Source organism: Delphinus delphis, chromosome 16 (genome assembly GCF_949987515.2).
Source record: "Delphinus delphis chromosome 16, mDelDel1.2, whole genome shotgun sequence".
NCBI lineage: Eukaryota > Metazoa > Chordata > Mammalia > Artiodactyla > Delphinidae > Delphinus > Delphinus delphis.
The window spans coordinates 6,032,638-6,059,493 of record NC_082698.1 but is presented as its reverse complement, the minus strand read 5'-3'; the positions used below and the strand labels follow the sequence as shown (position 1 = coordinate 6,059,493).

Here is a 26,856-nt window from a genome sequence, read left to right as displayed (position 1 = left end):
GAATTAACTCGACTTACTTGTTTCTTTCCAGATTTACAATCAGTTCTTTGCTTTCCAGCTGTATTCGAAAATTCAAGACTCCTGGATGATTCTGAAAGAGAAATAAGAGAAGTCAGTTGAAGATCATTTCCCTTCGAGGTGCCGTTATCTCAGTATGCTCTGTAGGCATAGTCAATGGAGGGAGAGAAAAATACATTCTCCTCCCGGGACCATTCTGAGATCCTGAGTGGAGGAGATCAAAACAAGCAGGACGAGAGTCTGGAAGACGCATCGCCCTCCCAGATGGTACTGACACACCTGCATTCCTGGCCTCTGCACTCCTTTCCTTGGGCCACATGTACCCTTGGGATCCTTCTTGACTCAACTTCCATCTCCCATAATCGACTCCTTCCTTGGTTTCCCTGTTTCTAGAGAAGGCACCTTCATTTCCCCAACTGCTCATGTCAGAAATTTGAAGTCCTTCTCCCTCAACAACTCCATCTGATCCATGAAGAGGTCCTATTGAGTCGCCCTCCAAAACACAGCTCCTGTTGTCCGGGTCTGACATCTCTCCACCTTGCTCTGGGTCAAGCCACAATCATCTCTCATGGGGATGCTGCAAAACCCTTCTACCCCGGTCCCTCCACATCAACCTGTGCTTTCCTCCCATTCATCCCCCAATGGCAATGGGAGGATATTTTTAAAAACTCAACCTCATCCACCTACCCCTGGTCATGGCAAACCTGCACTGATGTTCCATTGCACTGATGATAATATGCCAACTCTTTTTAAAAAATATTTATTGAAGTATAGTTGAAGTACAATATTATATGTTACAGGTGTACAGTACAGTGATTCGCAATTTTTAAAGGTTATACTCCATTTGTAGTTATTATAAAATATTGGCTATATTCCCTATGTTGTACAATATATCCTCATAGCTTATTTTATACCCGATAGTTTGTACCTCTTAATCCCCTACCCCTATGTTGCCCCTCCCCACCTCCCTCTCCCCACTGGTAACCACTGGTTTGTTCTCTGTATCTGTGAGTCTGCTCTCTTTTTTGTTATAGTCACTATTTTGTTGTATTCTTTAGATTCCACAAATAAGTGATATCATACAGTATTTGTCTTTCTCTGTCTGACTTATTTCACTTGGCATTATGCCCTTCAAATCCAACCCTGTTGCTACAAATAACAAAATTTTCATTCTTTTTTATGGCTGAGTAGTATTCCATTGTGTGTATACACACACACACACACACCCCCATACGTACATATGTGCATGTGTATATATATATATATGTATATATATACAGACATATATATACAGACATATATACATATCTCACATCTTCTTTTGCCATTCATCTATTGATGGACACTTAGGTTGCTTCCATATCTTGGCTTTGTAAATAATGCTGCTATGCTATGCTATGAACACTGGGGTGCATCTCTCTTTCTGACTTCATGTTTTTGTTTTTTCCGGATATATAACAAGGAATGGAATTGCTGGATCACAGGGTAGTTCTATTTTTAGCGTTTTTTGAGAAAACGCCATACTGTTCTCCGCAGTGAACATGCCAACTCTTCAATGCGGGCTGTAGCTCCTGTATGGCCTGACCTTCATGCCCCGCCACACCCACCTGTGTTGCTCTCCTCGCTCACCCAGCTCTAAGCCACACTGACCTCACCCGCTCCTCAAACACACCAAGCTCCTTCATAGCTCCGAGTCTTCGTACAGGCTGTTCCCTCTGCCTGGAATGCTTTCTCCCAACTCTGCTACTCGGTATCAGCTTAAACGTCAATGATGCAAAGAAGCCTTACCTCACTCCCCAGTCTAATGACATCCACCTCTCCCCAGCTAGTATTTCTCCCAGTCTCCTGCCCTTTTCCTCCTTGTAAGGAAGAACTCCCTTCCTGTTCATTAAAATTCAGTATGTTGACTTGTGGGTCCACTTGTTTATTATACCCACGAAGGTGCCAGACAAATAACAAAAGCTCAATTAATATTTGGTGAAGGAGAGAATCAATCAATGAATAGGGCAAACAACTCTACCAACCTCTTCTCCCTCTTGTTAGGCAGACGCCATCTTCCTCCTCTCCTCTGGGCCCCAGGAAACCCTAGTCTGTGTGTGCCCAGCTGTCAGTGGGGGGCAGGAACCTATATTCTTTGTTCTGCCCCAGAAATCCCAACAAGGTTCTTGCCCTGCCCTGGGAATGCAGCCATGTGGCAGTGTCCCTAAACCCACACCCCTACCCCAGCTTCTCTCCCACTTAACGGGGTGGTGGAACACGCCACACTCTCTCTTGCTGAGCCCAAGTCAATGATTCAGAGTCCTTACCCCAGTCAAATTGATGTACCATCCTAAAGTTATTCTACGAAGCTCTTCGTTTGCTTCCCCTTTCCCTGGGCATCGTCAGTGATTCTGGGGGTGTCAATTCCAACTCCCCCCAACGCCACCACCAGCTAGCATGTTCAAATGGAGGTTTCACATGTCCATGGGGCATTTCTCTCCAAAAGAACTTAACATTTTTAATGTTTATTTTAAAAAAATGAATGCTGTGTTTTCATTCTGATGATGTGGAAAGAGAGTTCAGCCAGCGTGACCACACCCACCCTGACCCAGCTCACCATGGCTGCTGTGATCAGGTTGGGGCCGGGCAGGACAGCCTGACTATCTAGGCTGATGTGAGAAGGGCAGAGGAGGGTTTAATTCACAAATGATGCAGCCAAGCTAAGCAAGGGCCAAATGCCATCACAGCCCAGTGCGGAAATAAAGGTTCCTTAGCCGCTTATAAAGAGCACAGTGGAGGAGAGACGGGTCAGGACGAAACTGGCAGCACAAACTCCAGATCACCTGCACCTCCCGGGTAGCCTTGCCCTGGTGCTGCAAGTGGCGTGTCAGTCTTGTGCAAACATCATCATCCGCATTAAATCAGTGCTGCTGACTTCAGTGTGTTGGTTTTGTTTGCCTTTGCTTTGTAAGATTGTTTGGTCTTATGCTTGAATAAGGGATAGAAGAATACGTTTATACGTAGTTCTCTAACATTCCATATTTGAAAGACACTATTATAACTCCAGAGCTCAAGGGACTTTTTTCACAACACAGCATTTCAGCTCTACTATGAATTAACAAACCATACACTACTATGTTTTAAGAGAAAATGGATTGCAAGCTCCAACAGCCAACCTTAAAATAATGAGTTAAAAGGAAACAAAATTGAAACAAAACCTGCAACAACATGAGTTGTTGGGTCACATGAGTTTTGGGAAAATGTCACAAGTTGCATTAACTAATGCCATATAACTGGGACAGAGTCACAGAGCGCGAAACACTACTCACTTTATTTTTAGGTAGGCCATTGGAATGGCTCTCTGTAGTTTCCTATGTCTAATACATATGGCTATTGAAATTTAAATTAATTAAAATAAAATAAAGATTAAAAATCAGTTCATCCGTCTCACTGGACACATTTCAAGGCTCTAAAGCAGCAGGTAGTTAGTAGCTACCTCTGCTAGGCAGCCCAGACGTGGAACATTTCCATCTTCACAGCAAATTCACAGAAATTTCCATCTTCATTGGACATGCCTGAGTCAGTAATAAAGACCTAAAACCTGCGTCATCCAATAGCTGCCCACGAACTAGACTATTTTTAATATTGGTGCCTTCGGGGGATAGAATTAAGTACAAACCCAAGATGGATTTTTTTTAATGTCCTTTAAGAGAGCTCTTCTCAATTTTAATTGATGGGTGATATTATTATTATTTTTTGCGGTACATGGGCCTCTCACTGCTGTGGCCTCTCCCGTTGCGGAGCACAGGCTCCGGACGCGCAGGCTCAGCGGCCATGGCTCACGGGCCCAGCCGCTCCGCGGCATGTGGGATCTTCCCGGACCGGGGCTCGAACCCGCGTCCCCTGCATCGGCAGGCGGACTCTCAACCACTGCGCCACCAGGGAAGCCCTGGGGTGATATTATTTTTTAAGTGGTTACTTAAGCTTGAGAGTTAAACTGTTGTATTTCCATATACATAAGATGCTTAAGTATATTTTCTGAGTTTAAACATATCTTGTTTTTTATGGATTCATTCTACCAAATGACTATACAAACATCAGTGATCTAGTGAAAACCACAATTTTACTTGTTATATTTTGATACTGTCTGGTGTTTTTAACAATTGTACAGGTTTCTGAGTGTTTGCTGAACTTTTAAATTCAATATCACTATTCCTAAACACACATCACTTCTTTTGTTTTTAATATAGCATACAAAAGTGTTTCTCAGCCTTGGATTTGCTTTTGAGTCTGTCACAAGGACGTTTACCTAAATTTACCTATATTTTCTGACACTTGAATTTAATTACAAACACATATAAGAATGTTCTCTCCAGGGTCTGCTTTTTTTTTTTTTTTTGCGATACGCGGGCCTCTCACTGTTGTGGCCTCTCCCGTTGCAGCGCAAAGGCTCCGGACGCGCAGGCTCAGCGGCCATGGCTCACGGGCCCAGCCGCTCCGCGGCATGTGGGATCTTCCCGGACCGGGGCACGAGCCCGTGTCCCCTGCATCGGCAGGCGGACTCTCAACCACTGCGCCACCAGGGAAGCCCCCAGGGTCTGCAATTTGTACTCGTTAATTCTATCTTAGAAAAACAAGATTATTAATTATGCTTACAATAAAATATTAGAACAAAAATACATCTCAATGTTCTGTCAAGATGTGTCCAAAGAGCGTATGTATGAATGTCTGTTTATTTGTATGTGTTTTATGTATATGTGTGAAAAGTTACTTTAATTACAAATTGTGTTAGCCTAAGATATGGACACACACATCACTATTTACTTTTGGTTTTTTCTTACACATCACTATTTTAAAGATAAATCCTGGCAATTATATTTGTGAATAAAAATAAAATATTTGCAGCACCCTTTTTCCCCCATGAAAAGTTCAGTTAAGCTTGAACATGAACATTGGTACTAATTCTACATAAAGTCCCTACGGGAGCTGTTAGAACGTTCTAATGTTAACATATTCAAATGAATACATTTTCCCCCAGGGTGGTAGAAAGAGCTTTACCTGTATGTTTTACTTGAGATCTGAATGGTATAGGAGAAACCAATGGAGAAGAACAGAGAGCTATTTTAACTCAAAACCACTCATTGCATTAGATTTCTTAGTTTAAAAGCATGTATTCATTCCATTTTCTTTTGATTTTTAGACATTGGAGATGTCGAACTAGTGTTCGTTAAATACAGCCTTCCTTTTTAAAAATGAGACATTGATTGCCCTAATGAAACCGTGTCCTTTACTGAATGCTTAAAGAACTGCATTTGCTGAATAAATCAATTAAATGCTTATCAGCAGGCTAGAAATGTTTTGACGGTCATTATAATTCCTTTTTTCTAATTGGCAAAAGTATATCCAAAAGAGTATATAAAATGCATAAGTACAATTTAAAAAACAACAATAAAATAATCATCAGGGTACCTACCACCCAGCTGAAAAGTCAAAATATTACCAGAATCTTAGAAACCCCCCGTATTCATTTGCTAAGGCTGCAATAAGAAAATATCTCAGACTGGGTAGCTTAACTATCAGAAATTTATTTCCTCGCAGTTCTGGAAGTTAGAAGTCCATGATCAGGGCAGGTTTAGTTTCTTCTGAGGCCTCACTCCTTGTAAGCTCCTCGTGGAAGTGAGTTTGGGCAGGCTCCCCCAAATGGTTTGCCCAGAGGGGTCTGCAAAGTAAGGCTCTGGCCAGAGACCGCTGCCCATCACTCGGACCCTCGGCTGCTCTGTGCTCTTTCTGAGGTTTCCCACAATGGACTTGCCCAGCATATCCCACTTAACTGGAAATAGAAACACATTTTTAAAAAGTGATCTTTGGATTAGCTACAGCTTTTTCTTTTCTTCTCAGTATTATCCATTGGGCTGCCTTTATTTATTATTTATTTATTTATTTATTTCTCCTTAATAACATTTTTAGTCACAATAACCTCTTAAGTGATATCCTATGACAATGTAAATTATTTTCTCTGCTATCTGTTACTTACGAGCAATATTATAACAACAATAAAGGAATCTTAAAAGTGATCTTATTTCACATTTTACTCCAAAATGTTGGGCTGTCATTCTTTAATCTGTGTAAAGGGGAGCTCACCCAAAGTTGAATTTAAATTATTTCACCCATGATGGGTGTAAAATATCCCAAGTCAATAAATGTAACTTTTCAGGGATGCTCATGATTTTTTTTTTTCCTCTGATGGATGGAATGATACACAATATCGTCTCTCTGGTGTTTCTCTGTCCTTAAAGGATAGCCATTTTCAATGACTTAGAAAAATCTGAACCTGACCATGAAGTTGAAATAAGGTGGCAGTGAGCCTGCAGAAGGAAGGGGACTGCATGAAAAAATCAGATGCGGGGTCAATAGCCAAGTCCACTCCCATCACCACTTCTAGGTTACCCTTTCAAAGACAATGGTCAGTTCTGAGCCAAAGTCATTAGTCTCAACCACCGATACTAGAAACTCAGAGGGACCTAATTTTTCAAGCAGAACAACAATATTAAATAAAATACTGCGTTCAAGGGACTCCGAAATAACTGGATCCCTCTCCAGCACTAAATAAATGCTTCAGGCTGCTGCCCTGGCACTCACGGGGCACGAGAGAGTCACTTATTGCTATGAATATTTAGAGGCGATCTCGATTACCACTTTAATATCAGTGCAGCAGTTCCATAGCCGGGAAGATATGGGCCCTGTGGAACTGAGAGAGGACAAAATTGAATTAGCTGGAGAATAACACAGTAAGGAACGAGGGCACTGCAGCACCATAATGGGCGTCTCTGGCTTGAGGCCTTTTAGTTGTTACGTAAATGACAATAATGTTTATTCATGAGTCATTGATATTTTTCTCTGATGGAAAATTTACATCAGCAAACCACTTGTTAAAATGTGCAGGCTGGCACACATTATCTTAAGGTAAAAAGCGCTTTTGAAAGATGTGGAATGTAGTTTGAAGCTGTTTGTGTGTTACGGTGTTAGGTTCTCTTTCGCACGGATTCTTCTTACCGTATTTCTCTGCATGACGGGTTTACCGATTTTAGGCCAATTCTCCCTTCCCACCAAAAAAAGGCACGACCTCACCACCTCTGTCATGTGTGATGCTCTGAATTCAAGCTCTTTATGCTGTTGCTACTGGTGGGATTACTAATGCTTAGATTTGCAACTAACATTTTAGATTTTCATTTTTGATTACTGTAGCTATAGCCAGATCATCTTAAAGCCTCATTCATTCACTGAAATATTGCCATTCTGCCCCACGCATCTGTATGCTCTAGGATTACAGTTCCCCATGCTGTGTCCATCTGAGGACAACGGCAGATTCTGAGCAGACAACGGTCGTCTGTCCCCTCCCAGAGCTCACTGTTGGGTTGTAAGAGGAGACCAACAACATGACTTAAAAGAAAGCAATCTAGAAGCACGACAGTGCAGGTTTCTCAAACTTAACCCATCTAAATTTCAACTCTTATATTACCGCCCCTCCCCAATCCAATGCAAAGGGGAACCTGGGGAAAATTCACAGCAGCTCCCCCAGAACTCCCCAGCTTAGTTAACAGTGCACCTTCTTAAACCCCTTCAGCAATGACCCACTGTTCTTAGAATAACTGCTGTCTTCACACCACCAACAGTCTGGCCTCTCTCACCCCTAAGCTCCCGGCACACCGCTGAACTGGTCAGGCTGCACCTGGCTTCTGGGCCTCTGCACCAGCTGAGCCTTTGCTGGAAGGCCCTCCTGGGCTCTCGAGGCGCCTCACCCTCCCGGTCTCAGCCTGGACGTCACCCCCCGCAGCGAAGACCCCCATCCCGGTGGGCTCTTTGCCCCACGCATCACTTCTCTCTCTTTCTAGCCATCTCATTTGTGATCGTGTATTGGTGTGTTTATTTTACTTGTTAATTGTCTATTTCCCCTTTTCAGAAACAGAAACTTTGTAGGAAGAGGGAATTTTTCTGCTTTGTTCCACATCCTATTCCCAACGCCCAGAATGGGGCCACCTAGAAACATCTGTGGGATGACAGAAGACAGGCGCGGCGGTAGCAGGAGATGGCGGAAGGGATACTGATGCAGGGGGCAGTGGAGGCATAAGTGCCACCTCAGGAGGTATGAAGGGCCGTCTGGGCTCTCCTCCCGGGTCCCTGCTGACCCAAGCACAAGGCCAAAGTCCATCCATCTGAGCCCCGCCTCACTCTCAGAGGCTGACGGCCCACAGATGCAAGCAGCTGCACAGAGGATCCCTTGGTAGTGAGTGAGGAACTGGGCCATCGAAGGTGCCTTGGGTTCTGTTCCTCGGTGGAGAGGAAGAGGGGCTTGCTGGGAGCTGGACCACCTATACTTGGGGCGGCCGAGAAGGCCAGTGAGTGCGAGCTCCCAGCCTGGCTCCTGGCCCCTCCGAGGACGCCCGCTCGTCCCGCTTGGTTTCTTTGGACCTCAGTGATGGAGAGCCCAGACCAGAGCAGAGGGGCAGAGAGCGTGCTGTAAGAGGACGAGGGGATGAATCAGCGGAAATCAAGGTCAAACACGAGGTGGTGGCTCTGGGGGCTGCAGAGCCAGAAATCAGAGCCATGCTGGGAAGGGGGTGAGAAAATCAGGGTAGGAGGGGCTTGAGGACGTCCTATTCTGCCACTTAATGGTTCTTAACTGCCCTGGGCTTGGGGGCTGAACGCTGGACACCGTGTGGTGACGTGGTGACCTAGGAGCTGAAACGTGTGGTGAGACTGTGCTGCTGAAATGGGCCCCTGACATCAGATCCCAGCAGGCTGTGCACTGGTCCTCAGACCTCTGCTGCCCTCCCATCCACTCTGCCTTCAGACATCTCGATTAGCAGGAAGGAGAGACAAAGTCGAGCTCCACCTGGCCGCCTGCTCAGGGCTCAGGAACCTCAGGACGCCCAGGGCAGGAGGCCAGTGGCTAGGATGGACTTCCCCATCGGCCATTCTCCCCATCACTCAGAAGACCGTCCACAGCCCTAGTGCCACGGGCCCATCATCCCGCCCACACGAGGTACCGGCCCCTCCTGCATGTTCAGTATCAGTGAGGCAGCACCACCGACAACAGGGCTTGTGATAAGCAACGCTGTCGCGAGAAGACGGCCTGAGCGGAGTGCCAGGGCCCAGGGTCACTTCAGCATCTTCAAGCTACCTCCTCCAACAGCTACGGAGGTCACTGAGCCCCGGTGTGATGGCTAGGGACATCTTAAGTTGGATATTTAGGAAGCAGATAGGTAACAATCCCTCCTCCTTTGAATGCAAAGGAACAATCATCTCACCTAAGAAAGACCTATTTCATTGCATCTCGGAAACTTGTTCCACGCAGGAGGCTGAACCTGGGAAGGGGTCAGGCCAGAGATGTGTCCACAGACACGCTGGATGCTGCCACTCGGACTGAGGGACTACTGGTTGGTCATCTCACTCTGCTGGGCCTCGGCTTCCTCACCAGGAGACCGGGGATAACAATACTGTCTATCAGTGTGGTCGGCAGAATAACGGGCCCCCAGAGATGTCCTAATCCTGGGAACCTGTGAATATGTTACCTTACCTGGATAAAGGGACCTTGCATATGCGATAAAGGGGGACCGGGAGATATTATCCTCGTTTATTCAGATGGGCCCAGGGTACTCAAAAGCAGATCCTTAAAAGCAGAGAACATTTCATTGCTGGGGTTGGAGAGATGCCACAGGAGAACTTGACCACTTTGCTCGCTTTGAAGATGGAGCAAGGGAGCCGTACGCCAAGGAAGCTGGGAACGACCTTGAGAAGCTGGGAGCGACCCTTAACCTTCAGTTGGCGAGAACACAGAGACCGTGGCCCGACAGCCTCCAAGTTGGCGGACTTCTGCCAACATCTGAAATGAGCAGGGAACGGACCCTCCCCTGATGCTGCCATCATAAAGGGCAGCTCTGGGAACACTTTGATTTTAACCTGGTGAGATGTGAAGCAGGAAACCCAACCAGGCTGCCGGCCTTGTGACCCTCAGAACTGAGAGATCACAGATGGGTGTTGTTTCAAGCCACCTAAGTTGTGGGGGTTTGTTAGAGCAGAGATAGAAACCTGAACCATCAGGAAGGTTGCTGTGAGATTCAAACGGTAAAATGTCTGTTTGGAAACCATCCTGCATGATAAAATGGAAATGCATTTTTATTACATAAGTCCAATCACAAACGAAGCTGCGACTTCCCAGCATGACAGTGACAAAACACCATTTCACTTGTTATTTATTGCTATTTACCCAAATTGCAACTCTTTTATGCTTTCTGTATTTTGATCTAAATGGGCATAATATATTAAGTTTTTTAAAACGCTAACAAGTTTTCAAAAAGAAATATAATACATTCATTAATCGGGGGCCTGTTTATAAGGCAGGCACCAGGCCAGTTCCTGGGGAGCTGGCTCAAAGCAACTTATCTCCTCCCTTGTGTTAGGAGTAGGAGGCCCTTCGTCCTGTCACCTTAGCAGCAATATTTTAACTTAACCTTTACACCCCGTGCTTCACTAGCCTCTGACCCAAGCACACCTTTCACATCTTTGGATCACACAATGCCTTACCTAACCAATTGATTCTTTTCTTAAAGAACTAGAGATGAAGAATAAGTAATTAACGGATGACTAGATCTTTTCCCCAGCTTCCCCTTCAGTCATCTCACGGGCAAACTGCACGAACAGGACAGCATCTAAAGAAAGACCCCAAGGAGTCAGCAAGTCTGCACACAGTGAAGGATGACAAAGACTCTGACCTCCTCTCTAAACGATTAACTGCGCCTAGCTTCCCCTTCTACCCTTAAAAGACTTTCATGGCCAAGCAGAATCTTTTGAGTTGGTTCTTGGACACGAGTCCGCACTCTCGCCAGGTTGCCGGCCTCCTGAATAAAGCAGACTTTCCTTTTCCAACCAACACTTGCCTCTTGAGTATTGGCTTTCGAGCAGCAAGCAACCCAACCTGGTTTGGTAGCCCTTGTTAGTACGGAAGGAAGATATTATACCTATATGACCAGTGTTACGGAAGGCGACAGAAGGTTCTGGAAGACCCACATGGACACAACACAAGATACACGCATGCACGTCATCTTGACGTGAAATATTCTAAAGATAAGACTTGCTAAGATTTGCTTACTGATATAATCGGGATATTATAATATTAGAAAACAGAACCGAGCATTACTTTTTGGAATGACTTGCCTAGTCTTACAAGACACAGCTGTAAAGTAACGTGCACTGTGTTGATTAACTAGAAAGTTTGGTTTCCAATAGAAAATTCATTTATCTAACTAATTTTATGTCTGGCAACTTCCATATACCATTTTATTTTTTCCTACAACAACATTTCGAAACTGTCAGTCAGAGGAAGTTAATAGCTTAAGTTGCTAGTTAGCTTGCATGCAAGCTGTCTTCCAGGGAGAATATCCCATTCATATGTTGACTAAGGGCCATTTATAAAGCATCCCTGTAATCTCTTTCAAATAAACGTTAGTGGAATATAATAAACTCTTTAAAAAGTAATCCTGCTATCGATCACGGAGGCACTGCCAAATCATTCTGTCCTCACTGAAGCCTGGTGCAAACAGGTTTTTCTGCTGCAAACAGAATTACAGCTAATTGCTAACTTTTTATAAAACATACCCTAATTGCCCCGTGAAAACTCATGCTAAAAGCCTCATGGAAAGCTATGAGATTTCACAGCTTCAGACAGAAATTGCAGTATGACTGTCCCCAGCTTTTCTCATCGCTTGCCCTGTCACGCTATTTCTTGGGGCATTTGGGCCTCAGAAGCAGGAGGGAGAGAGAGCAGGAAGGAGAAAGGTTGCTGGCAGGTGCTGGAGGAGGCCTCCAGGGGCAGAGTTAGGAGACAGAGCCAGAGAGGATGGTGCTGTGGACATAGATGCGTGCAGCCTTGCGACAGAGGACACAAGAAGGGCAGTGGAGGACTCAAGTGGCCACTCACTCCACTGGGTTCAAAGGACTTGGCACCCCTTGAAGATACAGTTTTCCATCTTTATCCTAGCTCGGTTCTGGGATAGGGAGGTCCTCAATCAGTGTACTTTGTGGAATGAAAACTTGAGTTCAACTTTCTTTTCTGTTAAAATACTAGTAAAGTCAACCAAACATAAATCCAGTAACTCTTCTAGGCAACTTTGTCTTCTACGTAGAGGACCCTCCAGTCCAAATCTCCAGCTCCAGCCTCTATCTTGTGATGGGAACGCCCGCAGATCCCCTACCAGCGACTCAAATGCTACTGGGTTTAAAACTCACTCCCCACGTTTCCCATCGTCTCCACGACTTGCTGAAGCACACTCCTCATCCCGGACCCCTTCTTTTCCCTGTTGGCATCATCATCATCCTTTTGTGCCACCTTCGTACCATCCTGCGACTCTCGTCTTTCTCCCCATCTCATGTTGAATTAGTGGTCAAGCCCCGTGGACCCTGTCTCTGGATATCTCTGGAATTCTTTCTGTTCCTGCCGCGTGGTCCTCACCCCAGCTCTCCTGACCACTCTTGCATCAACCAGTCCTAGACACGGTTCCCTGAGCTCTTTCACGAACGCAGGGCTCAAATCCTACGTCTCCCCTTCATTTTGGTCTGAAGCAGAGGTTGCTCAGCTTTTCATCCTCTTCAGTCTGTCCACCCTCCCTCCCTCTCCACTCAATGCTCAAGGGCAGAGTTGACAAACATTTCCTATAAAGAGCCAGGTCCTAAATATTTTAAGTTTTGCGGGCCACTTGGTCTTTGCCAGGACTACTCAACTCTGCCCTTGCAGGCAAATACAGCCGCAGACAATATCTCAATGAATGAGCGTGGCTATGTGCCACTGAAACCTTACTTATGGACACCAACGTATGAATTTCATGTAATTTTATATATCATGAAATACTCATCATCTTTTGATTTTTTTTCCCAGCCACTTAAAAATGTAAAAAACATTCTCGAACCCGAGCTAGCCTCCAAATCACCTGGAGGGCTTGTTGAAATGCAGATTGTAGGGTCCATCACAGAGTTTCTCATTCAGTAGACCTGAGACAGGGCCTGGGCATCTGGACTTCTAACAAGTACCCAGGTGACGCCGCTACTGTGGGCCCGGGGTCAGATTTTCCGGATCGCTGTGCTAGACCGAGTTTCACAGGGTGACAGTTCACAGGCTCCATGCAGGCTGCAGCGAACGTTGGTTTGGCCCCAAAGTGCATGCCACCCAAGTGGTCAATCTGATTTAATTGCTCACCTCTAAGAGTCAGGAGAATTCTCAGACAAACCTGGATGTGTTGCTTCCCAGAGGAAAAAAGATATCCGAAAAATGGCAACCCTGGCCTTGCACTTCACGGGACAGGAATTGGCTGAAAGTGAAGAGAAGCTGCCTGTTCTTCCAGCCCCACCTGCCCTACGTTATCTGCACATGGAGGCCAAGGGGCAAAGGTGATCTATTGTCTTATGCCTTTGCTTGTTTATAACACCAACCTGGCCCCTTGCAGCATTTGAATTCGCAATCTCTGGTCTAATGTCAAATAGGATGTGGATACTGGTTGGATGATTAGAAATACGCATGGAAGGAATGAGCTCGGCTTTCCTCTCTTGCCTCCTCTGGCCTCCCGAACTCCTTCTCATCCCACAAGGCCCCTGAGCGGCTCCTAACCTTTGAAGCCCTCCGTGACGATTCAGGTAGAACTCTCCTCTCTTCTCCCTGCACATTACACTCCCACATTCTGCCTGGGCTATACTTACTTCTGTTCATAGCAAAGTGCTCCCTAGGCTACAAGCTCCAGGAAGCCTTAGCCAACTTTGAATAGCCACCAAGCAGCCTCAGGTGCTACTTTCTTGTACATCCAAAGCACGAAACCAACGCTTATTGGTTTGATTAACTTGAACTTGATCAATACATTCAAAAATGTTGCTCATTCATCTTTTCATCAAAGAGTTACATGCCAGATACTGTGCTGTGTTCAGGCAGTCTACCCTGCTAACCAATCGTGGCCCTCACTACAAAGTTCAGAGTCATGAAAATAGCTTATTATACTGAACAAAGGAATATACCAGCTACTTTGTTATTGATGTTGTGTTGACAGAGTTCCATATTTAAATCCACCCTTAATACAGACAATTTTTAGACCAATATAGAAAATCTCGTCCTTGCTGAGAGCGAGGCTAGAGTTATCACAAACGTGTGATCAGCAAATCCTTTGCCTATTTTGAGCTTTCCTGGATTAGCCATCTTAAGCTAAACCACAGAGTGTAAATGTGACAGCATTTAAGAGGCTACTGTGGAAACTGCAGGATTTCTACCAGGACGATACTAGCGGCCACCAAGTGGTCACAACGAATGAAGTTCACAGTCACCACTGTGCCTTCATGTCCTTCACTGGATGGCCATGGCTTTCGCTTTGGGAAAGGACAGCCAGGAGCGCTCAGGGACTCCTTTTTGTCCTGCTGGGCAGAAAAAAGAGCAGCTCCATTCCTATAAATGACTTTGTAACATTTTTGCAAAACTGGACCAATAATCAATTACCTGGACTTTAAAACTAAGTAATGTTGACTTAACAAAGAAGAGTCAAGACAGCTAACAGATGCAGCATGGGGTATGAATAATTTATAGCTGACTTACAAGGTTTTTAACCAATGAAAACCAAAATTCCATTATTTTCTAGAGATAGAATGTCATACAGGGATACCTGCTTAAGTCCTGCTGAAAAAATCTTTTATTTGTAACAGTTTCAAGGAGAAAAGTTCAGAAACGATTTCAGATTAGTTACTTGCTAGAGGACATTTTGTATAAACAAAATTGTGTATACGTATATGGATTTTTCTCAAACAGAAAATAGGATCTTACCTAAAGGTGCAATGAAATAAGGAACAATAAAAACTGTTGCATGGTCATCAAGTTTAAATTAAAGGTTTCCCTGCTAATTCTTTATAAATAGAAAAGCTGGGCTTACACAGGGAACTATATTCAATACCTTATAATGACTTACAATGGAAAAGAATCTGAGAAAGAATATATATACGTATGTAAAACTGAACCACTTCACTCTACACCTAAAACTAAAACAACATAGTAAATCAATTACACTTCAGTAAAGAAATTTTTTGTAAAAAAGCTGGGCTTAGTGGAAGATAAAAGGAAGTGGGGCTTCCCTGGTGGCGCAGTGGTTGAGAGTCCGCCTGCCAATGCAGGGGACACGGGTTCGTGCCCCGGTCCAGGAAGATCCCACATGCTGCGGAGCAGCTGGGCCCGTGAGCCATGGCCGCTGAGGCTGTGCGTCTGGAGCCTGTGCTCCGCAACGGGAGAGGCCACAACAGTGAGAGGCCCGCGTACCGTAAAAAAAAAAAGGAAGTGATCAATTAAGCCCATCAGTAGCTTTACCCTAAACTAGAACTCGATTTTTTCATTACAGCCACCTTCCCCTCCCTAAAAAAAAAAAAAAAAAAAAAGGATCACAACAGACTCAGGGTCAAATTCAAGCTCCATGAATTACTACTTCTGCTGTGGCTTAGTCATTGTTAGCCTCTCTGAGCCCATTTCTTCACTTGTAACTCATAGTAATATCAGCTGGGAGGATTAATGACATGGTTTATATCAACACGTGGACAGGGCTGGCACACAGGAGGCACTGAATGTGACTGACAGTAAGAATCACACCACACCGCTGCTTGTATTGATGACACCTCTGCTCCTTTTGCTAAGAACGTATTTTTGCTTCCCAATCCAGCAAAGTAGTCCCATTCTTATAATCTACTTTCCATTTTGTTGTAAACCATAACATCTGATAGCAAAAATACAGATGCACACACATATTTATTTCTGTTCTTCTACTGGAATTGTTGAGAAAAAGAATTCCTCATAAGAGCCTTATCCAAACTGTCAATCATGGTTACCTGAGCAAGAAAAGAAAGGTCAATAAATCCCTTCTCAAAAATTTAGGGGACAGGCTTCCCTGGTGGCGCAGTGGTTGAGAGTCTGCCTGCCGATGCAGGGGACGCGGGTTCGTGCCCCGGTCCGGGAAGATCCCACATGCCACAGAGCGGCTGGGCCCGTGAGCCATGGCCGCTGAGCCTGCGCGTCCGGAGCCTGTGCTCCGCGACGGGAGAGGCCACAACAATGAGAGGCCCGCGTAACGCAAAAAAAAAAAATTTAGGGGATTCTGTCCCCCACCCCCAAAATATATACAAGCTCCTGCCCCCGTTCCACCTGTACATGGTTTTTGGCCCATCCTAGAAGGATGCTGTTTGTAAAGAAAAGCAAAACAAACAAAACTATGGGATGTGGAGTGGACAGAAGGCAAGACAATCTCTCTTCATCTGACAAGAAGCAGCTCAAAATAAACCACTGTGATGAAGCAGTGAGTAACAGGGAAACACACATGCATCGATGGGCGAATTGTGCATCTACACACCGCGTCTGCCGTAAACAGTGCAAACTGCTGGCAGGTAGATTTCATGAAAGGCAGTGACTGGAGAGAACAGCAGGCTTATACCCACCCCTGTTTGTGGGGACCATCAGGACATGTGCACCAGAATATATTTTACATTAAAACGCTTGGGAGGTAACTGTCTTTTCCTTCTTTTTAAATATCCTGCTGAAAAGAACTATATTTTCGAAGTCATGCAAAGTCATCATTCCCTCCTCAAACACATCTTTTGTGGGAGCTACACACCCCTGTTCCTTCCACAGTTTTCCACCGGCTATGGTTAGCAATGAGTCACTATTCAGGGACTCTGCTCTGGAACCACATCATGTTTTAAAATTTTACCATTTATTCTTTATTGTGTTGTATGAAGTCCCTGTGTAATGCAAGTATGTACTGTACGAAAATACCCATATTTCCAAATCACATTATGTGGTGTAGACCACAGCCTGCAGAAGCATCGTGTGTAGCCTTTACAATCCATGGTTGGATTTACACTTTACAATCCACTGTTGGCTGCTGCAAAATGTATGGTAAGAGACGAAGGGGGGGGGGGTGGGGAAGAAAGCTAAGTATAAATACACTTCGCCAAACATACACAGCTTACAGTGGAACCCTCATGGAGACAAGTCAAATGAACACATTTGATGTGATATCTATAAAGTGTAGACTCTGCAATAAAAAGCCAAAGGCACATAAAAATATATTTTAACTTTAAAAATTACAGTAATTCTTTGCTTGTGTCTTACCAATATGTATCTGACAGTCAAAATTTCACAATATGGATATAATAGATAGAGCGATACTGTAGAAGAGCAACAAGAAAATCCCCCAAATCCATAAAGTCATTCAAATGTGAAAACAGAGAACAGTTTCAACAATGGAGAATTTGCTATGGTGAGCCCAAACCATCTAATATAGAAAAGAGTCTAGAAAAAAGTCTTAGACGTTAAATAAATTTTGACTTCCTCTTGCTCAGAGAAGGTTCTTAAAATGCAACACTGGTTGTAATATTTCAGATATGAGTCACCAAATTTAGATTTCAGGGCCACTCCTTATCCTCCTAGATCCGTACGCTAACGGTCTATAAGTTCGGTCCAGGACTGCATCAGCTTATCACCTACTATGATCCTGTGAATTGCTATTATCCCAGATTCTCCCTTCCTAAACCTGCTTAGCTATTTTTTTAAGTGCACTGCAGGCCTCGTCATTTTGCTTATTGATTTATCTTATGAATTTTGACCCATAGTTCCAACTTATTGAGAACTTTTAAAGCCATGCCTCTTTTGGCCAACCTAGTAGCTACTCAGTGCCATGTCAGCCTTATTAAAGTATGATATTACAGTGCTGGTGAGATGCCAAGAAATGAGCACTTTCATGCACAGCTGATACAAGTGTAAATTGGTCCAGCCTTCCACGAAGCAATCTGGAAATAGTTATAATACCCCTTAAAAATGTACATATCTTTGATTCAACAATTCCAATCTTAATTCATTTAAAGGAAATAACCAGAAAAGTATGTACAGATATAAGCAGAAAGATATTTAGCACAACTTATATTGAAAAGTTACAAAATGCCTATATGTCCACCCCAGGCGAATGGTTTAAAAATGACACAGGAAGCAAGTGATAACGATATTACAGTCATTAAGCTGATGGTCCAAGAATGGAGAAGTTCTGCTTCTGCTGATGACAGTCAGTAATTTGGACTCATCTTCCCACTGAAAACAACTATAACAGCTGGGAAAAATATACAAAAATTCTACTTGAAGACACTGTAGAGTTTCCAGAGAAATAAAGAATCATGGGTCCATGACCCAGGGAGAGAAGAAAGCCCAAGGTGTGAACCCAGAATTGGAGGTTAATTTTCCCACCCAAGGCATGTGCAGATATTAGAAGAAGCAGTTTAGAGGCTGAAAATTTCAGCAGAACTTTCAACAGACTCACAGGGCCGAGGGGACAAAATTTGGATATCAGAGACTGCTAAGAAGGGGTACTGACAACTCCCCATTCTGGGCTTTGGACTGGGATCTCTAAATGCTAAGCCCCAGAAGAAAGGGTGAATCATAAGTAGAACAGTCCTCAAGGAGACTGAAACCTGCTTAGTCCCTGATCACAAGCACTCCTGGCTTAGGCACCAGTCATATAACATCAGTGTCTCAAATTATCCTTAAGCTTTTCATATACAATGTCTGACACTCAAAAACTAACTGGGCATAAGTGGATGCCAAGAAGAAGAGACTGAAATTCAGGAGAAACCATAGAAACTGATCTAGAGGAGAGCCAGTTAATGGAGCTAACAGAGACAGACTTTTAAAATGACTATGTTTAGTAGGTTCAAGGAGTTAAAAAACAAAAATTTCAGCAGAGAATTGGAGCTACATGGCTTTCTAGAACTGAAAAATATAACTCATTGAATAGGTTCAACAGCAGTTTAGACATAGCTGAAGAGAGCAACAGTGAGTGGAAAACAGATCTGAAGAAAATATGCAGGACTAAAACATAAAGAGACAAAAGGGTGGAAAATTTAGAAAAGAGCTTAAGAGATGTATGGGATATGGTGAAATGTCTATGCATGTGCAGAGATGCACATGGTAAAAGAATATAAGAGAAAACACAGCAGAAGCAATATTTGAAGAGAAAAAAACGAGGAATTTTTCAAAATCGGCAAAAGACATTGAGACCCACATTTTTAAAACACTATGAATCCTAAGCACTATAAATAAAAGTAAAAACCACACATAGACCTAACATAGTAAAATTTCTGAAAAATAGAGATGAGTAAAAAAATACAATGTCTTAAAAGGAGCAGCAATAGTTAGCAGATAACATCACAGAAAATAATGGAATATATTATAGTGCTTACAGAAAATAATTTCCACCTAGAGTTCCATACCCCATGAAATAGCCTTAAAAACTGAAGATGAAATGAAAGCATTTTCAATCAGACAAAAATTGAAAGAATTCATAAGCAACAGATTGTATTAAGGGAATACTAAGGGCTTTTCTTCAGGCAAGAGGAAACTTACCCTTGAAAGCTGCTTGGAGATGTAGGAAGGCATGAAGAGGTAAGATTAACATGTGGGAACCTCTAAATGAATATTAAAGGCATGATAGAACAATAATTAAGAGAGGAAGTAAATATAACCAATGAATGAGTTTACAGCAGTTTAAACAGCCCGTGTTCACTTTCAATGCCTTCATTTCCAATGATACATTTTTCAAATGGAAGATTTCATGACCCAAGGCCTTGGTGGTCCTACCTGGAACTTCAGTCACTAGAGATATAGTCTGTATTTCTTCTGGCTGCACCCATTTCTCCAACAAATCTGCTGAGCAGCAATTACGTGCACACTGTGCAGGGTGCTGGGACCACAGAGATGAAAACACCCATTTTATAGGTGAAGAAGAGAAACTCAGGGAGATTAAGCAATTTGTTCAAGGTCACCAGGCTCATAAGTGGCAGAGCTGAACTCCAGGTCTATTTCCTTGTCACAGATCTTTTACTAAGCAGCTCTTACTCCCAATCAAAAATGATGTATATATGAATGCTCAGCTGGAATGTACCCACATTATGGTTTTATTGCTATTAACACTCAGCTTTTTTCTCTCATATCCCTGCATCACTGTCACTCTCTTCACTTTAACCATTTTTCCTACTCTCTGTGCCTTTGCAGCACAAAATATCTTGAATTCATTCATGAAATGTGCAACCTTCTATTTACTCAGATGTTAAGCCTACAGAATTCTGCAGTTGAAAGAATCCCACTGGGATTTCCAACCATTTAAGGTCACTGCCCAAATCATGCATAGCTGCTATCCACTCACCCTGGCCAAGAGCTGGGGTCAAGGTGAAAGCCGATGCTCCAAGGTGGCCCAGGAGAGAAGGGAGGAGGCTGCTGTTTCCCTCCACCTGCCTGAACCCATCCCACCTGATGGGACCTGGGCAGACAGGAGAAGGCCAGTGGTGATGCTATCAATGGGGCTCCTTTCTGATTCGCAACACCAAATTCAGTGCCTCCAAGCTAAGAGTTAGCCCCCTTAACGCTGGCAATAACTTTTGCATATACCTTCATATATCCTTAACAACTTGGAGGGGAAAATTCCTTCTACCAAGCAATAATCAGTCACATGTCTCTATATAATTTACAGTCAAGACACATTTTTAGAACACTGAAATACTGCTTCAACGTTTCTGCTATTAACATAAGACCCTGATTTTATTTGCTGGAGAACTTACTAGCACAGGACCTCACATTTTTTATTAATAGGAAACACAGAAACTGACCTGACTAAAGAATAACATTCTGAACAGAAACATAAAAACACTTAAAACCCAGATATAAAAGTCTACATAGGCTGAGTGTTGAATTCTTCTTACATGTCCACAGATTAAGTGCTGCTCATGTACAAATATTGCTATGAGATCTCACAACTATAGTATGATGAAAAAGACCAACTTCTGAGGGGGCCCAAAGGTTTCCGTCAGCAGGTCTTTTGAGTTTCATCTGCTGAATAAAGACAAATATTCAAAGTAAACAACTATTTTAATAGGTAGGTTGAAATCCATGCTTATCAACCTGGGGTGATTTTGCCCCCAGGGCAAATGTGGCAACATCTGGAGATGTTTCTGATCATCGTGACTGGGTGAGGGATGCTACTGGCACAGGGTGGGTAGACACCAGGGATGCTGGTAAACATCCTACTGTGTACAGGATAACCCAGTGTTCCCCCACTCCTCCAGCAAAGAATTATCCAGTCCAATATGTTAACAGTGCCACAGTTGAGAAGCCCTGATTTAACATTTTTCTTCATGAACAGCTGTATTTAACCAGATGGTCTATAAGTTAATAAATACTAACAATTCCCTGCTTTACATAGCACTCCTTCTCATTATTTTATTTATATAAGCAAACAGATGGATTATGTATTTTTTAAGACCACCTTTGAATGGGAGAAAACGTGCCAAGATATAACTATATTCAATCCATATCAGTGTGAATGCAGTTCACCTCAGCCCCAGAAATGACGGAACATTGGAAAATAGATTATTGTGTAATAGATTAAAATCCGGGGAGGTTTTCTGGAAGAGATAGGTCTTCAGTTCTCATTAAAGGAAGACCAGGGCATGCTGGTGGGAGGATAGAACTTTCATGCTTCTGAGTTAAATGTGCAAAACCTTGGAGACAGGCAAAAGGAACACGGGGGTGGGAGTCGTGGTATATAGCCGGAGCAGCAGATTTTGGGAGGGATGTGTATTTATGTGAGATCAAGGCTTACAGGGTGTGGTCACTTGGCAGGAAGATTTGAAGACAATCATCAAAAGTTTGCATTTAATCCTGAGCAATGGAAAGGCAGGGACCATTACAAGTCCACTGAGAAATTCTCAGAAGATAAAAACACATCAGTCTACTCTCCCTTCATCCAAGTGGACAACATCACCCTTTGCAAACATTCTCTCCTAATTTTAAGGCACAGTTAATACTCGGCCCCCTTAATCCTAGCGTATTCTCCGTGACTGGGGACTAATCAATCTTTTTCAAATTTAATGAACGTGTATGGGCAGCATGTATCATACCATGGCACAGCTTGAGCCATTTAAGAAACATTTCAAATCCAAATCGTGTACAAAAACATCCTGGTCTTATCTACAATTTCAACATGCTCTGGAGAAGCAACAGTCTGTGGTGTGTTCTCCAGAGGGATCCTCAGGGTCACCCAGTTCTGATGCTTAAATCAAATAATCATTTGGCTTAATTCTCTTATTGTTCCTCAAACCCTACCCCCACCCTCCACGCTTTCGTCATTCCAAACTGCTCATTCTGCTTTACCATGTTTGTTTCTATGCCAGACTCTGCAAGTTCAGCCTCCAGCCCTCAGACTATCTTCACTAACTTGTTATTGTGATCACAGATGTGCTTCTGGATCTGTGTCCCTTTTGCATGCAACCTCATGGACTTGAGGCTGAAAATGGAAAGTCAGCATTTTTTAGAAAGTAATTGGTCTTTAGTAATATTTTGAACATGATAAATGTGTTTTAGCAAAACCAGAAATTATTATGATAAGAAAGAACACAGATAGCTGGGAAGAATTCACCCCTTGCATGAGGACATAAGATAATGAGTAGAGGTCCAAGGCACAAGAGGGTGGTAGGGGTCTAAAGAGTTGGAAATAATCTCTATAAATTTAAAATAAAAGCACAGTTGTCTCCTGTCTAAAGCCAGTTTGTACTCAGTTGTTTTTAAAAAGGAAACCTCCAATAGAGAGGATCCTCTTATGCTAAATTATAAATCACCACTGAAAAATAACTTTTAGAAAGAAAGCAAAAGGTTTTTCAAACAGGTTATCCATACCATTATCAAAGAATGCATTTTTCCAGAATTGTAAATGCCTGAACCAAGGGTATTTTTCAGTCTTAATAAAGTAAAATCCATATCACTTCCAATTTCTACTAGTTGAGTACAATCACTGTGACCTGAGAAAAGAAGTAACTCATACAAAAGCAGAGCAAAGGAAGAGGTGATACAGCTTTGGAACAGGCTGGACATAATGGATAAAAGAAGAATGTAAGCCAAGTAAGGTACAAAGTGGAAACCTGGGTGCCAGGAAGGACACTGATGCCTCGGCGAAAATAAGGGAGTGAGGAGAGAGGGCTGATTTGATAACTTTACTATGGGATGTGTTGAACACTTTTACATGTGTGAAATTAATGTTTCTCTACGTACAGTGTGATCTATTGCTGTCTCAGGAAACACAGATATTCCTTTCTGCATGTTGGTTGTAAAACTCCCCATTCATCACAATGTGCTTTTCATCCTTGTGGTACTTCCAGTTGCTCATGCTAACCTATGCGTGTCACTAATATAACAACAGCTGTTTTTATTACTGCTGTCATTGGAAAAGTACAAACATGTTTGTACAGTTTTCCTAAGCAAAACTGTCATCTTCCCTTTTATTAAATTGGGCTTTCATGATTAGTGGGAATAGTTAAATAGCTGTAGAAATCCAATTAGAAAGAGTAATGTAACAACCTATACAAGGGTCCCAGGCCATTTCCCAAGACAGGCTGTTAAATTACCTCCTAAGAAGAGAAGATTCACATATAGCACTTTTTCTTCAAGTACTCATCCAGGGCAATTAAGAAGGTCCTACCCTATTCCTAGCTCTTGGGAATTTTTTGAGGTGAGGTATTATGCTTTGAGTAAAACCAAGGAAGATGATAAAGGGAGATTACTTCTGCACAGCAGGACAGGAAAACAAGCAACATGTTTGAAACCTGGTCTAGGTATACACATGCTTTGAGACAGACTGACTGTGTATACCAAAGCCTCTTTAACCTATGATGGTTTAGGCTCCTTAATTCACTGCAAGGTAATGCTTCACTTTGCTTCTCCTAATTTCAAGACCACTATTACATTATACCTCAAATTGGCTGATTCATAGAAGAGTGAAGATCCTAGGCCAAAGCTATTTTTAAATTCTCCCACCATGGTATAATATTATTTGACAATAGACTATAAATAAGTTAAAGAAGCATATTGTAAATTCCACAGGCTTTCTCAAGCCAACTTCCTCCAGAGATTAAGCTGTAATGCCTTAAGGCATACATTACACACGATGAATTCACTTTTTTCCTATACATTTAAGTGGTGTTGGTTATGTATCATTCTTGGGAGAACTGAGAAAATAGACACAAATCATTTTTTTTGTCTTCTGTGTTTCAGATGTGTTTCTCTCATTGAGAAAGACTGTGCTTCACACAAACACCGTCAATTAGCTAATCAATTAATCAATGAAGACAAAGAGACAACAGTGTAGAAAACTAGAATACTACAAACACAACAAAAACTCTACATTAATCCAAAACACAGTAGGAAAAACAAACACAAAACAGATGGAGAAGTAGAAAATAAATGGCAACCACTTCAGTATAGTTAACCCTATCAATAATCACATTAAATATAAATGGTCTAAACACTCTGACATTAAAAAAACAGAGATGGTCAGACTGTGTAAAAAAGCAAGTCTTTAATTATATGCTGTCAGCAAGAAACCCACTTTAACGAAGCAGACAGGATAAAAGTAAAAGGATGGAAAATAATAGACTATAGAAAATAAAATCCTATTTGATTAATTGGACTTCAAATTTTAAAGATTCTTTTCATTAAAAGACATCAACAAGAAAATATAAAGTTAAGCTACTGAATGGGAAAAAATATTTGCAATACAAAGGATTTGTATCTAGAATATATATTTTAAAAAAACTATTAACCACTCAAGAAGAAGAGCTTAAATAACCCATTTAAAAATGGGCAAAAATTTTTGAATATTTACCTTCCTTTCCCCAAAAGATATTTGAAGAGCCAATAAGTGTATGTAAACATGGGCAATCTCAATAGATATTAAGGAAATAGGAACTAAAACTACAATGAAATACCAATACTCATCCATTAGAATGACTGAGATTAAAAAGACTAAGAATACAAGTGTTGCTGAGAGTTGGAGCAACTAGAATGCATAAACTTTGCTGGTGGAAAAATAAAATGGCACACCACTTTGAAAAACAATATGACAACTTCTTAAGAAGCTACATATGTACTTGGTACTTGAAATAGAAATTCCAAAATATTTTCCCAAGAGATATAAAAATATATGTCCACATAGCAATTTACACAGAGGTAAACATAACAGCTTTATTCTTAATAGCTCAAAACTTAATAGCTCAAATGTCCATCAACAGGTGAATGTATAAATGAACTGTGGCATATCCAACAATGACTTACTATTCATCAATATAAAGGAATGGACTGATACCAACAGCAACACAAATGAATCTCAAAAACAATGCTAATAAGAAATGAGACACAAAAGAGTACATATTGTATGATTCTGTGTATATGAATTTCTAAAAGAAAGAACTCTTTAGTGATAAATACTGGGGCCAGGGAAAATGGGAGGGACTGACTGTAAAGGAAATTTGGGGGATGATGGAAATATTCCATATCTTAATTTTGGTGGCGGGTCATGACTGTATACATTTGTCAAAATTCACTCAAATATACACTTAAAATAGGTGCATTTTAATGTTTTTTATTGTTTTATTTCAAAGATTTTTTTAAAAAAAATCTCCACTTGATATGTTTTGTCTATCTCTACTTTTAGTTTGATTTTTGTAGTATATATTTTGTGCAAATTCTAATAGAAGTTTTTCAGATTGACGGAAAATGATTCCAAATAGAATTACGGCAGGATAATTGGACACTTTTTCACTGGGAAATATCCTTCTTTATTTCTAGCGATACTTATCTTAAAACTACTATATTTGATATTATTACAGCTGGTCAGCTTTGATTAGTATTTGAATGGCATATATATTTTTCCATCCTTTGTTTCAGTTGAAATTTCCATATTTCTCTATTCTATATTTCTATATGTGTTGATATTTAAAGTGTATCTCTGGTAAACCATATAAATCATATATGATTTCTTAATTCCATCTGATAATCTTTGATTTTCAATTTGCCCAATTAATTGTTTTTAACTAATTTTACTTTTTTATACAGCAGGTTCTTATTAGTTATCTATTTTATACATATTAGTGTATATATGTCAATCCCAATCTCCCAATTCAACTAACCACCACCATGTCCCTCCACTACTTTCCCCCCTTGGTGTCCATACGTTTGTTCTCTATATCTGTGTCTCTATTTCTGCCTTGCAAACTGGTTCATTGGCACCATTCTTCTAGATTCTACATATAAGCATTAATATACAATACTTGTTTTTCTCTTTCTGACTTACTTCCCTCTGTATGACAGCCTCTAGGTCTATCCACGTTTCTACAAATGACCCAATTTTGTTACTTTTTATGGCTGACTAATATTCCATTGTATATATGTACCATATCTTCTTTATCCATTCACCTGTCGATGGGCATTTAGGTTGCTTCCATGATCTGGCTATTGTAAACAGAGCTGCAATGAACACTGGGGTGCATGTGTCTTTTTGAATTATGGTTTACTCTGGGTATATGTCCAGTAGTGGAATTGCTGGGTCATATGGTAATTCTATTTTTAGTTTTTTAAGGAACCTCCATACTTTTCTCCATAGTGGCTGTATCAATTGACATTCCCACCAACAGTGCAAGAGGGTTCCCTTTTCTCCACATCCTCTCCAGCATTTGTTGTTTGTGGATTTTCTGATGATGCCCATACTAACCGGTATGAGGTGATACCTCATTACAGTTTTGATTTGCATTTCTCTAACAGTTAGTGATGTTGAGCAGCTTTTCATGTGCCTCTTGGCCATCTGTATGTCTTCTTTGGAGAAATGTCTATTTAGATCTTCAGCCCATTTTTTGATTGGGTTCTTTATTTTTTTAATATTGAGCTTCATGAGCTGTTTATATATTCTGGAGATTAATCCTTTGTCCATT

General features: G+C 41.9%; 1 protein-coding gene across 1 annotated transcript in view; it reads right to left on the bottom strand.

The window, feature by feature from the left end:
• The window catches only part of ADAM12 (ADAM metallopeptidase domain 12), a 386,817-nt gene that overhangs the window by 271,798 nt on the left and 88,163 nt on the right, over positions 1-26,856 (bottom strand). Inside the window, exon 3 of the mRNA XM_060033517.1 lies at positions 18-91. Coding sequence (XP_059889500.1) covers positions 18-91 — 74 coding nt within the window. The remainder of the gene's footprint in view (positions 1-17; positions 92-26,856) is intronic.